This window comes from Dipodomys spectabilis, unplaced genomic scaffold (assembly GCF_019054845.1).
Source record: "Dipodomys spectabilis isolate Male_0828 unplaced genomic scaffold, ASM1905484v1 ptg000297l, whole genome shotgun sequence".
Classification (NCBI taxonomy): Eukaryota; Metazoa; Chordata; class Mammalia; order Rodentia; family Heteromyidae; genus Dipodomys; species Dipodomys spectabilis.
The window spans coordinates 13,771,616-13,787,775 of record NW_024870974.1 but is presented as its reverse complement, the minus strand read 5'-3'; the positions used below and the strand labels follow the sequence as shown (position 1 = coordinate 13,787,775).

At 40.8% G+C, this 16,160-nt stretch overlaps 1 protein-coding gene across 4 annotated transcripts in view; it reads left to right on the top strand.

Annotated features, from left to right (window-relative positions):
• Herc3 (HECT and RLD domain containing E3 ubiquitin protein ligase 3) overlaps positions 1 to 16,160 on the top strand; it is a 104,842-nt gene that overhangs the window by 62,230 nt on the left and 26,452 nt on the right. For 3 of the 4 annotated variants that reach the window (XM_042701629.1, XM_042701631.1, XM_042701632.1), the window contains 7 exons: positions 6,107 to 6,130; positions 6,223 to 6,312; positions 7,471 to 7,641; positions 9,664 to 9,807; positions 10,616 to 10,782; positions 14,844 to 14,910; positions 15,394 to 15,476. In XM_042701629.1, coding sequence (XP_042557563.1) covers positions 6,107 to 6,130; positions 6,223 to 6,312; positions 7,471 to 7,641; positions 9,664 to 9,807; positions 10,616 to 10,782; positions 14,844 to 14,910; positions 15,394 to 15,476 — 746 coding nt within the window. The remainder of the gene's footprint in view (positions 1 to 6,106; positions 6,131 to 6,222; positions 6,313 to 7,470; positions 7,642 to 9,663; positions 9,808 to 10,615; positions 10,783 to 14,843; positions 14,911 to 15,393; positions 15,477 to 16,160) is intronic. The other variant, XM_042701633.1, reaches the window with a different exon arrangement.

Sequence of the window (16,160 nt, the reverse complement as noted above, 5' to 3'; positions counted from 1 at the left end):
AGGCCTTGGTTTTGATGTTTAGCGTCATTCCTGTCTCTCACCTGGCTAGCTCTTGCATTCTTGAAGCCTGAAAGTGCTTCAGGTGATCATAAATGTCACCACAAGTCATAAATAAGTAGTCATGCAGAATGTTATACATTTTATGTTAGCGAGATTGGGGCTAAAGCTTGGTGTTAAAGGGTGTGCTTGGCATGTAACAAACAAGCCAATAAAGAAAAATAATTAAGGTATCTAAAGCAGTGGTTTCCAGGGTGGGTGGCAGGGGAGATGGGAGCTGTTTTTTTTTTTTAATGAATATGCCCTTTGACAAGATTAAAACATTCTGGAGATCCATTATACAGCAGTATGAATATACTTAATACTACTGAGCTATATGTTTAAAAATGATAGCATTTGTTATACATTTATTTTTAACCACAATTTAAAAAAATTCAGTCAGATATAGAAGCCTATTATCTGGCTTCTAAGCTTTTTTTTGACTCGATCCTAAAAGAGTAATTATATTAAAGTTATGTTAAAAACATGCATTATTGCCAGGTGCTGGTAGCTCATGCCTGTAAACCTAGCTACTCAGGAGACTGAGATCTGAGGGTAGCGGTTGAAAGCCAACACTGGGCAGGAAAGTTCATGAGATGCTTTTCTCCAATTAACCACCAGAAAATCAGAAATGGCACTGTGGCTTCAAGTGGTGGAGGACCAACCTTGAGCAAAAGAGGTCAGAAGCAGCATCCAGGCCCAGAGTTCAAGCCTCACAACAGACAAAATACAAACAAACAAGCAAACAAAACCCCAAACTACATTATCATGATTGTGGTTTCTGAATGGAGTCACTTAAATGAATAACTTTTTACTTTATGATTCTTTTCTCATAACATATAATAAAATTAGGGCTTGAATCATAGATGCTTATCTCCTCTGTAGCAATTTGGTTACCGCAATTGGCTTGATTTAGTGTGTGGACTTTCAGGATTTCAGTAGAATTTTTCTCTGTTGTAGAAAGCATAGTATAATTAGAAACTGAAATGTATGTGTTTTGATATCTTGATTTTTTTTTTGCTTAAAACTTCTATTTCTTATTTTTTTTGTTATTTTAATCACTGTAAAGCACAGTAGAAGGATATGTACCATGTTAATTTTTAGGTAGTGTAGCAAATAGGCAGAGTATATATTCAGACAAAACAAACTGGGATGAGGTCTCATTTCTGGTTTACTACTCCGGTCTTAGACAAGTTACCTAGTTTCTTTAGGCCTAGCATTCTCCTTGTGATAGGTGTTGTAACCATATTGTCAGAACCAAAAAGGAGCAGGCTAGAAGGGCCCTCCTTGCAGAGTGATTAGCCTATAAGGAGCTCAGCAAATATTTCTAACTAAGTATTTTTGAGTGCCTACTGTGTCTTTGATCTGGACTAGTGCTGGGGGATGGGGACATGCTGTGGACATGGGTCCACCTGTGCAGAATGTGGTGTTTTTTGTTTTTTATCTTTACTGTAAAGGTGATATACAGAGTGGTTACAGATACACGATTCAGGTAATGAATGTATTTCCTTTTGAACAGTGTCACGCCCTCCCCTGTTCTCTCACAGTTTTTCCCCTTCTGACTGCCCTCACCCCAGTGTATGGTTCATTTCCAACATAGTGTCTAATGCGTTTTACTGCTGAATTTGTTTGCCCTTTGTCCCACCATTTCTGTGCTTCCCTTTCCCCTCCCCAAATCAGACAAACTTATATACTTTGCCAGGTGCTGGTGGCAGGAAAGTCTGTGAGACTCGTACCTCCAGTAGTTACTCAGAAAAACCCATAAGTGGCGCTGTGGCTCAAGTGGAAGAGGGCAGAATGTTTAGTTCAGTCCAGAGGCTGCAGTGAAGAGAAATTACAAAGAGCTATAACATGAATGCAGAAGGAACAGTCTAAAGTGGCTGATTTTTGCCCATTTTCAGAAGAGGTGATAGTGACTTATTTTATTTCCGTTCATAACCTGCCATCATTTGTGTTTGGAAACGAGATGGCACAGAGTGAACATCTTTATTTTCTCCTGTAGAGGGCAGCAAATGTGAAGAATTCAGTGACACACACACACACACACACACACACACACACACACACACACACACACACACACACACACACACACACACACACACACACACACACACACACACACACACACACACACACACACACACACACACACACACACACACACACACACACACACACACACACACACACACACACACACACACACCCTTCAAAAATGAAAGCTCCAGAAAGCGTACATCTTGCTGTACAAGTAGGAGATGCGGCACACGGGGCTCTGGGCCCAAGTACCGTTGGTGTGCACATGTGAGGCTAGGAAGACCTAGGAGAGGCAGACTGTGCTACAGGCGTGTGAATGCCACCTGCACAGGCACATTTAGGAATGTTGACTTCACACTTCACACACACACACACACACACACACACACACACACACACAGCCAAAGAATTAGAAACACTAGGGACTATGGTGTTCCTAATTCTTCTACTCTGTACCATTTATTGGATCACTGTTTCTATTACATATACTTTAAAAAATGAATTTAGGTCAAAATGCAACTCCATTCTAGACAGGGACCTTCCAAATGGGATTCACTGGTCCTTTGCTAGTTTTAAGTTTGTGAAGCTCATTTTTAGGGGATGTGCTGCCCCTAAGATCGGTAACCTCTCTGGGATTACATAGAGTCAAGAGATAGAAAGCTTTTGTTGATGACTCAGATACCTCTATAACCCCAACACAATACCAGTTCTTAAAACAGGGAAAGTATATCATTATTTGTACCCAGCAAGGGCTCACTGCCCAGTGCTTAGAGAAGCCAATGCAATGGCACTGGTTTGTGCCAAAAGAGCTCATTGAGCAGTCAGTCGGTAGGGAAGTCATTAGCTGTCGGCACAGATCTTCCTCCCAGCTCCTGTCGGTCTTGGGGGCTGTGTATAGGAAGGAAGAAGGGAAGAACTCCTTGTGGCTGGATGTGAGAAGAGAAAGTTTTCAGATGCTTTTGTGCAGGTATATCTTCCTTATAGGTCACACATTTCATTTTAGGGGTGTTTCTGTGTAGGGGATTTTGATGTAAAATGTCATTGACCCTTTGAGTTCTGCTTCTGTGCCTGTCCATTCTTCATTGTTTTGGGGTGTTTTTGCTGCCAGTTCTGAGGCTTGAACTCAGGCCTGGGCACTATCTTTGAGCTTCTTTGCTCAAAACTAATGCTCTACCATTCAAGCCACAGCTCTACTTTGGGCTTTTTGATGGTTAACTGGAGATAAGAGTCTCATGGACTTTGCTGCCTGGGCTGTGATCCTCAGATCTCAGCCTCCTGAGTAGTTAGCGTGAGCCCCTGAAGCCCTGTACGTGTCCATTCTTGTAAAGATGATTTCAAACTATTCTTGAGTAGATTTTGGAACAACAACAACTTAAGAATTTATGTCCAGGCCTTAGCCAATTTCATTATTGTTTTTCTCACATCCTTTTTCACATTCAGTATTAGAACCTTTACCTTGCGGGGTATACGGGCATGCATCTAGTATCTTTTTTCCCTGGTGAAATGGTACTTGGAATTAACTAATTTCTCCTGAGAGGGAGATTATGGAATTCTAAATATTGGTTTCAGTTTAAAGCCTGCTTCCCCAGGATGCTTTGTGTGTTGTAGGTGCTTAGACTAGAGGGGGCTTCGCATAGTGTCATGTAACAGGGTGGGGGTGGCTGTGGCTTTCAGACAATTTCAATTTTTCAGAAAAATTAGCTCTGGAGGCATGAGAGTGAGTCACATTAGCCCGGATGATGTTTGCATGATTCCATATCTGGTTTCACTGGACCGGAGTTTGTGCTTATGGTTGCTCCCGTTAGAGAAATGTTCTACGATCCCTGAAGGAATACAGTTCTAAAGGATTAACAGGGTAGATTGTAATTGTAATTACCTGTGAATGATTTCCTTGAAATATGCATATACACGAAAGAAGTATGCACATACAGCATTTAAACAATTCTGAAAGCAAAACAAACTTGCAAATTCTATTTGAACAAAGCACTAAAATCAAAATGCACATTAGCTTCCCTTACCCAAGGTTGCCACGGCGTTTCTTCAGGAACCAAAGCCGGCCTCTTGCACGGCCCGCGCGTCGGCCAGCGCGGCCTGCTGTCAGACCTGCTGCCTGCATGACTCAGCTCTTCTCTCATCTGCTGGGAAATCTCCGTCCTGCAGCCCAGCAGGCCACCGGCCTTTTCCTTGGTGAATGCAGCATTTCACCGGCAGGACTGCTTTTCCCTCTTCATATTGTCCTTATGCATTTCCAATGCTGTCATTAAGATAATAGCACATGGCATGAGGAAATCATTCAGAATAGGCTTTTCTTTTGTTTAGGAAATCATTAAAAAGATAGAACATTCAGATCTCTGAGAATAACTCCATAGAAACTTCTTTTAAGTGAATTACATTATTATTAAGCTGAACATGAAATTACATTTCTGGTTAGGTATGCTTCATTGTAGTTTTATGTGGTTACCATTAATCCTCTGCTCAAAAGCTGATTCACAGATACATTCACATATTGACACCGAGTGTCTTCCCAGGCAAGATAATAAGTGCCAGTCAGAGATAGTGTGGACCAGAGGCCCAACTCCAGGGGTCTCATGCCTCAGGCCAGGCCTCTGGCCCCAGTAATCCAATAGAGATGAGTAGTGGTGAAAGGCAGAGAAAAGAGCTGTGTTTTGCAGCTTGCTATGTGTGGACGGAGGCAAAGGGGGCCTTATATCTATCTCTAGTTCAGACCTGACCATAAGGTTAAGCAGAAGAATTAAGGCAAAGGGAGAGAGGGCCATGATTAAACAGCCCAGGTTTAAATAAAGGTGGCCTGATTGATTGTCGCAGCTCTGGCTCTCCAGGTGTTCTGGGAAGGTGGCTGTCATTATCACTTGAGAGGAGAAATTGGGTTGCCAAGAAAGAGATTCCTCCATTCCTCCATTCCTCCTCCTCCTCCTCCTCCTCCTGCTCCTCCTGCTCCTGCTCCTGCTCCTGCTCCTCCTCCTCCTCCTCCTCTTCCTCTTTCCTCCTCTTCTTCCTCATCATCATTTGAGGGTGATCTGTCCTGCAAGGCTCTGCTGGTCATTTTCTTGGGCATAGTTTTGGTCCCTTGTCATGTTATCAGTCTCTCCCTTTCTTCCTTCCTAGAATCCTAAGTGATTGCAGGAGACAGACTCAGTGGAGGAGTCAGTATTTGGTTTAGCAGAAACTGTTTCAAAGTCCCTGTTATATGTTTACTAGCTATCTTTGGGTATATTTGGCTTTTCCTTGGTATGTGTGAGGATAACATACTACCTGATAGAGCATAGTCCTCATTACAGATTGTGCAATCACAATCTGAAGTCCAAGTGCTCCAGAATCAGAAATCTTCTCAGTACCAACATGATGCCACCGTTGGAAAACTCGGCCCTGTGGAACTGTACGAGATGAACGTCATGCTGTGTGAAGCATAATGAATTCTGCGCTTAGACATTGATCCCATTTCCCAGTATTTCTTGTTCCATAGACACAGATATAACAAAATCTGAAAAATTCAAAATGTTTTTGGTACCAAGCATTTTGAATGAGGAATAATCAACCAATTTACCCAATAAAATTAACTTGTGAGGTCAAAGCTATACAACTCCTGTTTGGAAATTACATATTTTTCCATTTTTTTTGTGTGTGTGTGACAGCCCAGTTGGCATCAAACTTGATATCCTGTATCTCAGCTTCCCAAGTGCTGTGATTAGTGCTACCATGCCCCACTGGAATTAGATTTCTTAGAAAGAGAATTCAATTAACGCTGAAAATTTTGGCGAATTAATGAAATGACCTTTAAAAGCCGTTCCACATGTTTTAGAATTGGTTTTGCCTTTTTTTCCCCCCTTAATCTATTTGTTAAAGTATCTTTCCTTTTCCATCAAAATGTGTTCAACTCTTCAGGTGGAGTTAGAGCCATACATAGATGGCTACATAGGCTATATGGTTTTGCTTTTTTAAATTTGGTATTGGGGAGGATAAAATTCAGACTTTGGATTTCAAGTAAGACCCTTTTTGTTTCTTTATACAGAAAGCTAGACCATCTATAATACAGGTAAATACCCTTTTTAAATTTCCTTCTATTATTTTCCCAATATTATTCTCTATAAAATACTGTAAAATTGCCTATGATGTGTTTTCTTCCAGGATGCTGTAACACTATGCGCCTACCCTTTCATCTTTGATGCCCAAGCCAAGACCAAAATGCTACAGACTGATGCTGAATTACAAATGCAGGTACCACATTTTAAAAATTATGTTTTTCTTTCTGTGATGTTTTTCTTCTGTTACAATTTTTTCCAAGTAGGAGCAAATATATCTGGTAACTCTTGGAACTGTTAAAAACTTTTTGATAATTTTTTGTTGTTATTTGTCTTTTGAGACACTCTTACTATATAGCCCAAGCTAGCTTTGAATTTGAATTGGTCTTACCTCAACCTCCCAAATGCTAAGATTAAGGTATATGTTACCATGCCTAGAGTTCTATGTTAACTATAACATACATGTTTGAATGCATATTTATATAGATTAGGGTGACAACTATTTTCTGTAATGGCCACAGGGTAGATCTTTTAGGGTTTATGGGCCATAAAGTCTCTGACAATGCATATGTACTGGAATTTGAGTAAAACTGTGTGTGTGTATGTGTTGCATTTTATATAATTTTTCTCATGGAATACATTATTTTTCTTTTGATTTTTTTTAAATCATTCAAAACTGTAAGCACTATTATTAGCTTGAGCTATGCAGAATCAGATAACAGACTGGATTAGATGAGTCGAGTGATAGTTTGCTAACCCTCAGTATAGGAGAAATAAGCTCATAGATCTTGATCTTTACGGAATAGAAGCCAGTTAGCAAGAAGATTTTAAGGGCATATTCTTACTATAAAACAAAGAGTTTGATAAGCTTATGATGGCATTTTAGAAAATTAACAATCCACTCTACTGGTTCCTCCTGTTGGTGTCTTTACTCATCTCTCTGTCTCTTGTCACTTTGTCTTCTTTTTCTTGTTCCGCATCTATATACGTATGTGTGTGTTTTCATAGTGACATATTCATAACCTTGACAATTTAAATGTTTTCCAGAGGAATGGCTACTTTTTACAGAATGAAAAGCTTATAATGAGCATCTTGTCCTGCTATTTTGGAAGTTCTGTTTTTACCCAATCCATCCTATTTCTTCAAGTACATCATTACGTTAGTCTTAATCAGCCAGTCCAAATTACTCTCTTGGACCTGGTTATAGGTCATATGATTCATACACTGTTTCACTTAATCACTTGAGTCTAGATTAGAAAGCCTTGTGTGTTGTACAAACAGTAACTTGGAAAACAAAAATCTTTGCATTCTCCTCGTGTGCTCTGCGTAACCCGGTTCGGGTGTTGCCTTCCAGGTGGCCGTCAACGGCGCCAACCTGCAGAACGTCTTCATGCTTCTCACCCTGGAGCCTCTGCTGGCCAGAAGCCCCTTCCTGGTCCTTCATGTTCGCCGGGACAACCTCGTTGGAGACGCCCTGAGAGAGCTGAGCATTCATTCTGATATTGACTTGAAAAAGCCTCTCAAAGTGAGCTCCCTGCCTCCCTTCCTGGGTTTTCATTCAACTGCAAAAAAACAAAACAAAACAAAACACAAAACAGCAAAGATGTTATTAAAATTGTGGAGGACAGCCATTCATCATTTTGTTCATTCGTGTTTCACGAATTTAATCAGCGGCTTTGTCAGACCGCCACACGGACATGCAGTGCCAAGGGAGCATCAGATAGAGAAGCTAGTGGATCATGGGAAGGCTGGCGGGCCTTTGTCTGCTGCTGCCGGGTCTCTGTGGCACCCTACCAGCCCTGCTAATGCCAGCAAGCAGCAGGGCAAGGCTGCATTTAGGTGCCCAGCTGACTGCTCACCTAGGAAAATGAGGATGTCACAGACGAAAAAGACATGGATGGACATAGTCTAATGAAACCCTTTCTACAGTTAATACTTGCTAATCAAAAAGGATTTAGGAGAAGAAAAGTGAAACAGGAAAATGGAAAGGTAGTGAAATTGCCTAAACGTTTAGCTGGTTAGGATAGACAAGTTTAGCCAGGTGAAATTATTAAATGAAAACATTGCATCTCCTGGCAGATGCTGCATGCTTGTATTACCACTTACTGTGCCCTGCTTCGGAGCAATATCTAGTATACAGGCGGCATCCTAGGAATACGTAGTGCATTGTTTGAAGGTGTTTAAAATTAGACACCAATTTTGTTACAGACACCAGTTTCAGAAATGTAATAGGCAAGACTTGCTTTCATAATGTCGTTACTCTGCTAAGGACCAGAATTTCTTCTAAGGACCAGCATGGTGGTATACGTCTGTCATCCCAGCTACGTGGGTGGCTAAGGTAGGAGGATCACAAGTTCAAGATCAGTCTGGACAAGTTAAGGAGAGACCCTGTCTCAAGATAAAATGTTAGAAGTGCTAGGGACAGTGCTCAGAGAGAGGGTGCCCGCATAGCTCATGTGAAGCCGTGGCTTCAGTATATCCTATCAGTTCCAGAAAGCTGCCCGCGTCTCCTCCCTGGGATTCCTGGGTTATATTTTTTGATCCTATCTGGCTGTTGGTTCTTACCTTTTTTTGTTATTTTATTTTTGTCCCGAATTCGGATGGAGTTCTTGTTTTATGACATGTCTGTGTTAGTCTTCTGCTGCCATCTGTGTAACTAGTTCAGTCTCCACCCTTCCTCTTGTGCTCTAGGCAGCTACAAACGTAAGCTTTCTCAAACATTGTCTTTAGCTGCAGGCCTGAGTCATTGTCTATAAAATGGAGATAATAGTAATTCCTGTGCGTAAGGCTGTTTTGGAGATTAGTCTGATAGTTTTGTAAGTGGTGGCATGTGGTAAACTCATTAGCATAGTTGGTTTGATGTAGTTGTTATTGTCAGTGCCCGCGATGGGTTCAGAATGCCTGTTGAGCCGCTCAGCAAGCTCAGAGCTCTGTCTGCTTCTCAGGTCCTCCTCCCTTCATGGCCTCTATGACTTCCAGAACCCCATTGAGAATGCTTTCTTCCAGAAAGTATTGCTTTACCCAAGTGAATCTTTTCTCTGTGTGCCAGAACATTTACCTCTGATTTTATATTTCACACTTTTATTCTTTGTTGCTTCTTTACACATATCTTTTTCGTTCCTCCCTTTTTTTAAAGGAGAGTCTTACTTTGTAATCCATGCTTCACTTATCTTCCTGCCTTCGCCTCCTGAGTTCTGGAATTGCAGGGGTGTGTTACCATGCCCAACAATTCCCTTGCTCCATTTGATGTCCACCTTACTGCCTTTAAATACATGGTAGATTCGTTGTGGACACAGCGCAAACCTGTGACTACCTTATTAATTCCTTGGAGCACCTATTTGAAATTGTGTGCATATCAAGCCCTGTTTCACATGGATGACAGCAATAATCACCAACAGATATACCCTGAAGTTTTCATCACATCTTTCTTCCTTTGTCTTTCTTCTCTTACTTCCTGGATTCTAGACCAAAAAAAGTCTTATTGAAGAGAGTTAAAACCTGCCATTGATTTTCCTTGAAGTATTAATTATGTGTTCATGATTTGAAGGTAATCTTTGACGGGGAGGAAGCGGTGGATGCTGGCGGCGTTACCAAGGAGTTCTTTCTTCTGCTGTTGAAAGAACTTTTGAATCCCATCTATGGGATGTTCACGTACTATCAGGACTCAAATCTCTTGTGGTTTTCAGATACAGTAAGTTAACAATGTCACAATTAGATAACATTTTATTAAGCTTCCTTTTTTTGTTGTTTTTCCAATTCCTTGATTTCTAAACTTGCATGGGAGGCATGAAAATGTGTCAGTAGTGTACTCAATATTCGTTTTTGACCTGTTGGCAAGTCTTCACTGTGCACATCAGCCATGCTCCCCTGTTGCATTTCTCCTAGGCAGTATCTCCATCTGAGTACCCACGAGGGCACAGTGTGCAAAAGAAACTGATGTATGGTGTGGGATAGAAGTAGGCAAATACATCTTATGTAATTATGATGGTAACTGTATATGACCATGCACACATAGACACACACACTTGATTTTTGAAAGTTCAGGAGAGTTGAGTTTTAAAAAGGCATTGTAATTTCATGCAGCCCACAATTTAGGCTTTTTTTTTTCCTACCAGCTTTTCCCCCTAGATCTACACTGTTCCAAAAGGTAGTCCTTATCTTCATGTGGCAAATTAAATTAAATAATAGTCATTTGCTCAGCTTACTAACTGCATTTCTAGTGCACAGTCCCCACCCGTGGCGACTGGTTACCATGGGGACAGCACAGGATACAGCGTTTGTGTCCTTGCAGAAAATAGGTGGACAGCTCTGCGTACATAAGCGGATGCTGTTTTGGGGTGCTTGTCCATATTGCATCTTTTGAGGATAGGGGAACGTTGGTCAAGGGCATTTCCCTGACTCAAAAGATAAATACAAATGTAGCCTTTTTTCTTTTAAGAACTTTTGAGGCCTGCAAATTCTGCATTTCTTTCTAATACATTTGCATGCATTCTTAACAGTGTTTTGTAGAACATAACTGGTTTCACTTGATTGGCATAACCTGCGGACTGGCCATCTACAACTCCACCGTGGTAGACCTCCACTTCCCCTTGGCTCTCTACAAGAAGTTACTGAACGTAAAGCCTGGCTTGGAAGACTTAAAGGAGCTGTCCCCTACTGAAGGAAGGTACGAAGCAAAGAGATTCACAGATGAGTTTGAGGGACAGTTCTGACTGATGCTGGCACGGAGATGAAAGGTTGAAAACACCACATGTCCAAGTCTGAGTTTGTTGAGCCTGTGTAGACTGTGCGGATACTTGCTTGATAATACTTGGAAAGACAGGGGATACCATAAAGAGAGACACAGAGACAGAGAGGAGAGAGAGGCCATGGCTGCCCAGGAAACAAAATCAACTCTACTTTTCTTACCCTGAACAAAAATAATGGAAACTCTGTGACACTGTTTATGGTACAGAGATGTCAAGGAGGGATTATTGATAAGGGAGACTTGGGAAAGTTTATTGGTATGAAATTCACATGCCATATAATCGACCCATTTGAAGTGTACCATCTGTGGTCTTTAAGTTTATTAGCAGAGTATGGTGACCATTACTTCTAGAATATTCTCATTACTCCCCTGCAAAACCCATTATACTCTTTTGCTCTCACCCCCATCTCTACATCTGCCCGCGCTGGTAACCACTAGTCTGCTTTCTTCCCCTGTCAGCTTGCCCGTTCTAGACATTTCTGATTAATAAAATTATGCAATATGTGGTCCCCGGTGTTTGACTTCTGTAACTCAGTGTAAAGTTTTTACTTAGTATTTCATCTTCATCCAGGGATCATCTTGAAAAGTAGTACTCCTTCATGTGCCTGTGCCACGTGCTGCTTATCCATGCACAAGTCTGTGGACCTTTGTCCTGTTTCCACTCTGGGCTCATCTCATTATGAGGAGTGCTGCCATGAAGACGTGTGTACACACTTTTGTGAGGATGTATATCTAAAGTGGAACTACTGGTTCATAGAAGAGTTCTGCATTAGCCTTTGAAAATGGACAAACTTTCCCAATTTCAACTCCAAAGAGATTAAAATCCCAAAGGTTGAAATTTTGAAAGCCAATGGTCAATAGCCTGAGCCCCATGGGGACGGGGGAGGAAAGAAGATAGAGAAGAAGAATAGAGGAATGCTGGACAAGGGGCTAGCGCATTTTCATTATATGCAGGAGAGCTGCATTATGTTGGGCACAATGGATGCCTAGGAGCCCGGTGTGCTTCCAGGAGATTGGAGCCGTAGTCTGGGGAGTGACAATAGGAAGGCATGCCCTCTGCGTGGGAGGCATCACAGATGCCGCCAGTGATGAGCAGGCTGGAGAGGACAAAAACTGAGGATAAATTGAGGTCTCTAAGAGTTAGTACTGCGTTTTCTTCTGCTTTGAACAGCGGAACTGTAGCCTTTCTGGCACCAGGAGTAAAAAACAGCCTCTCCTATCTTAAATCGTCTACATGAGTTTTAACAATTGCCTTTGCTATCTATGAGTTTCATCTTTGCGCGGTTTCCAGTACTGCAGGAATATAGACTGTGTGAAGACTTTTCGAGAGCCTTTCTCTGTTTTGTGCTTTTCGTATGTGTGTGTGCAAATTCACCTTCATGAAAATGCATTATCTTTATACTGACTTTGTGTTGAAGCATTGTGCATGTGTGATTGGCACTTGCTTAGTGAAAAGATGTTCTTTTTGTTCATCTGGGTTTGTAAGACGAAATTTCTCAAGATCTCAACTCTTTGGGCAGATATATATGTGGTGAGTTTTGACCCATCACCTCACAAGGCTTAGATCGCCCCCAATATAGTTTGGATGCCACAGTCATAAAGCTGGGTTCTCATTTGACATATTTCTCCGTATGCATCATACGCCTGCCTCATAACTCTTATACCTGTGCCACTCTTTATGTGTGCAAAAATGTGTGTTATTTGCCCATTTTGTTGCATCAGTGGCTTATCGAAATATTTTATTATGTTTTTATGTTGTTTTTTTTTTCCTTTTTGGTCATGGGGCTTGAACTCAGGGCGTGGGTGCTGTCCCTGAGCTCTTTCGTTCAAGGCTAGCACTCTCTCACTTTGAGCCACAATACCACTTCAAGTTTTTGGGTGGTTAATTAGAGATAGCTGCAGAGTTTCTGCATAGCAAAGGACCTAGCTAGCAAGATCAATAGAAAGCCCATGGATTGGGAGAAGATCTTCACTAGCCATACAACGGACAAGGGTCTCATATCTAAAATATACTTGGAACTCAAAAAATTAAATCCGCCAACAACAAATCCCCAAAGAAACAACTGCCCGATAAATAAATGGGCTAAAGACTTAAAGAGAAACTTCTCTGAAGAAGAAATAAGAACGGCCAATAGACACATGAAGAAATGCTCAACCTCTCTAGCCATAAAAGAAATGCAAGTCAAAACATCATTGAGATTCCACCTCACTCCAGCTAGAATGGTGATAATCAAGAACTCTAATAACAACAGATGCTAGAGGGGATGTGGCCAGAAGAGAACCCTACTGCATTGTTGGTGGGAGTGTAAACTTGTTCAACCACTTTGGAAAGCAGTAGGGAGGTTCCTCAAAAGACTCTACATAGAGCTCTCTGATGACCCAGCAATCCCACTTTTGGGCATTTACCCAAATGATCACAAGCAAGACCATTCTAAAGCTACCAGCACAACTATGTTTATTGCAGCATTATTTACCATAGCTAAGATATGGAACAAACCCAGATGCCCCTCAGTAGATGAATAGATCAAGAAAATTATATATATATATATAAATATATATATAAATATATCACATTGGAATCACTCACAGTGGAATTCTATGCCTCCATCCGAAAGAATGACACTGCCACATTTGTTAGGAAATGAAAAAGACTTGGAAAAAATTATATTAAGTGAAGTAAGCCAGGCCCGAAGAAACATAGGGTCTCATGGTTTCCCTTATTTGCAATAACTAGTATATGTCTGGGACAAGTAGAAAAGGTCAAAGCTATGTACATATGACCAGATAAGATGAAGTTAAGTGAACTGAACCCCAAGATAGGGACACAAGTGGTTTTTTCTTTCTTGCTATTGTTTCTAATGTATTTATAAGGTACCATGTGATTTTTTGTTGTTGTTGCTTTGTATGTTTCTCCCCCACTGTATTTGATGTCAGTCTAATGGTCTAATTCGGGTAGGGGAAGGGAAAAAACAAAATGTTTAAATAGGGATACAGGTTGACCATTGTAACAATGAGATGTACAAGATACTATGTTGAAAATGAATTTTACAATTTAGGTGAGGAGTGTAGTTGTGGAGGTGGGAAGGAAGGGATGGTAGGGAAAAACAAAGAAGGTAACAATGTTTGATAGGAAATGTACTCATTACCTTGCTCATGTAACTGTAACCCCTCTGTACAATATTTTCACAATAAAAAACTTATTTAAAAAAAAAGAATCTCATGGGGACTGTACTGCCTGGGCTGGCTTTGAACTGTGATCCTCAGATCTCAGCCTACAGAGTAGTTAGGATTATAGGCATGAACCACTGGTGTCTGGCATGTTTTTGTATTTCTTAAATCCTCTTTAGAAGTGATAATAACTATACCTTTTGGAGGCTTTTTTTTTAATGCTAGAAAGTGAGTGGAATCTCATGAATACTAGCTAAACTCTCACCCCTACATATTCTTTTTTCTAGAATTATTTTAGGGACTTTAGAGATATTAGACAGAGATTTTGGTCTTTGAGGATTTCAGCTTTCGTGTTTATGCCATTGTGGATTTTGTTTTCTGGGAATAGGTCCAAACCCACGATTAAGATTCTTAAGAGGATAGGGTGACTTTGTAGCTTTCTTTTTTTCCTGAGGGGACCATTGTATAACTCATGACTATAGGTGAAGCCTGTCTATAGGGCCACCACAGGACCATATTGCCATATATACTCTCCCAAACAATACCAGAGTTCACAAATACCAGTGTGTCCGATATAAATCTGTCTTATTGTCCCCTTAAATCTGGTAATCTATGTCAAGCTAGGAAAAGGAAAAAAATACAGGTCTAGGGACAGGTACAAGTTCGTGGCTTTCTTTCAGTCTGAATTTATGCTCATTCTAGAAATCTCTTATAGTTCTTCCTTACAAATGGTCAGGATATAATAGCAACCGATAGAAACACTATTGCAAAATCTGATTTGCCTCTTTTCTTTTCTGTCATTCTATGATTAGAAGCCTTCAAGAGCTTTTAGATTACCCTGGCGAGGACATCGAGGAGACTTTCTGCCTCAACTTCACGGTGAGAATTTTTATACTTAGAATTGTGACTGTCTATCTCATCAGGCTTACAAGACACAATTAACATGAGTTCTCCAAACCAAATGACAATAAAGTCTCTGATTTTAGGAATCAAAGTACTTTACTTATAGTATTGTGAATATAATGAGAGTTCAGGAAATATGTTGGATAATTGAATCAACGATTAATCTGTCTACTTGTAAAATTACCAAAACAAGAATCCTCTTTTCTCCTGACACAGCCAAGGTACTTATTTTCTAGAGTTCAGGTCATTTTTCTCTTGAAATTGCATTTTCTGGTAACTCTGTGACTGAAAAATATTTGTCAAAAGGTTGACGTTTTTGGGCTCAGATTCGGTCTTCTCCTCCAAATTGTAAAGATATGGTTACGAAGTGCTGCTTGTTTCTAAACTGGTCATTTTAGTTTGTGAGAAAGGTAAATGGTGAGCCAAACTGGAGCATGTCTTTTCCTGCCTCCGATGTAGATCTGCCGAGAAAGCTATGGAGTGGTTGAACAGAAGAAGCTGATTCCTGGGGGCGACGGGGTGCCCGTGGGTAAGGGCAACAGGTTAGTGCTGGCCGCCCCACTGCACACATGGTGGCTCTGTTCTTCTGTTCTGACTTTTCCAACCCCAATTCAATGACCTTTTAATCCCTTTGCAGAGGATGGAAGGGTAAATAAGAGCCCAAACTTGAAGATTATAGGGAATTTTTAATAGCAGACCAAGCACAAGCCCTGGATTTAGGGAATGACTACTTAGCTGTAGCTCTCCATGCATTGGCTTTGGTGCTAGTAAGTCATATATATATATATATATATATATATATATATATATATATATATGTTTATATTTGCTTTGCATTTTTCTCATCTGTAAAATAGGATCGTAACAACTGTCCTGGCTACCTCATGAGATAGTTGTGAGAAGAGAGTGAGATAGTTTATAGGAAAATAATTTGGAATAAGTGGACTCCCAGCATGTAGCACAGGGTTTCTAGTATGTATCCAAGTGCCTGGCACAAAAATATATATAGAACAAGTGGACATTTAAATAGTCATGGTGGCAGAGGAAAGCTACTCACCTCATGGCAGCCAGGAAGGAGGGGGAGAAAGAGAGAGAGAACACAAAGAGAGAGGAGAAAGACAGACAGACAGACAGACAGACACACACACACACACACACACACACACACACACACACACACACACACACACACACACACACACACACACACACACACACACACACGA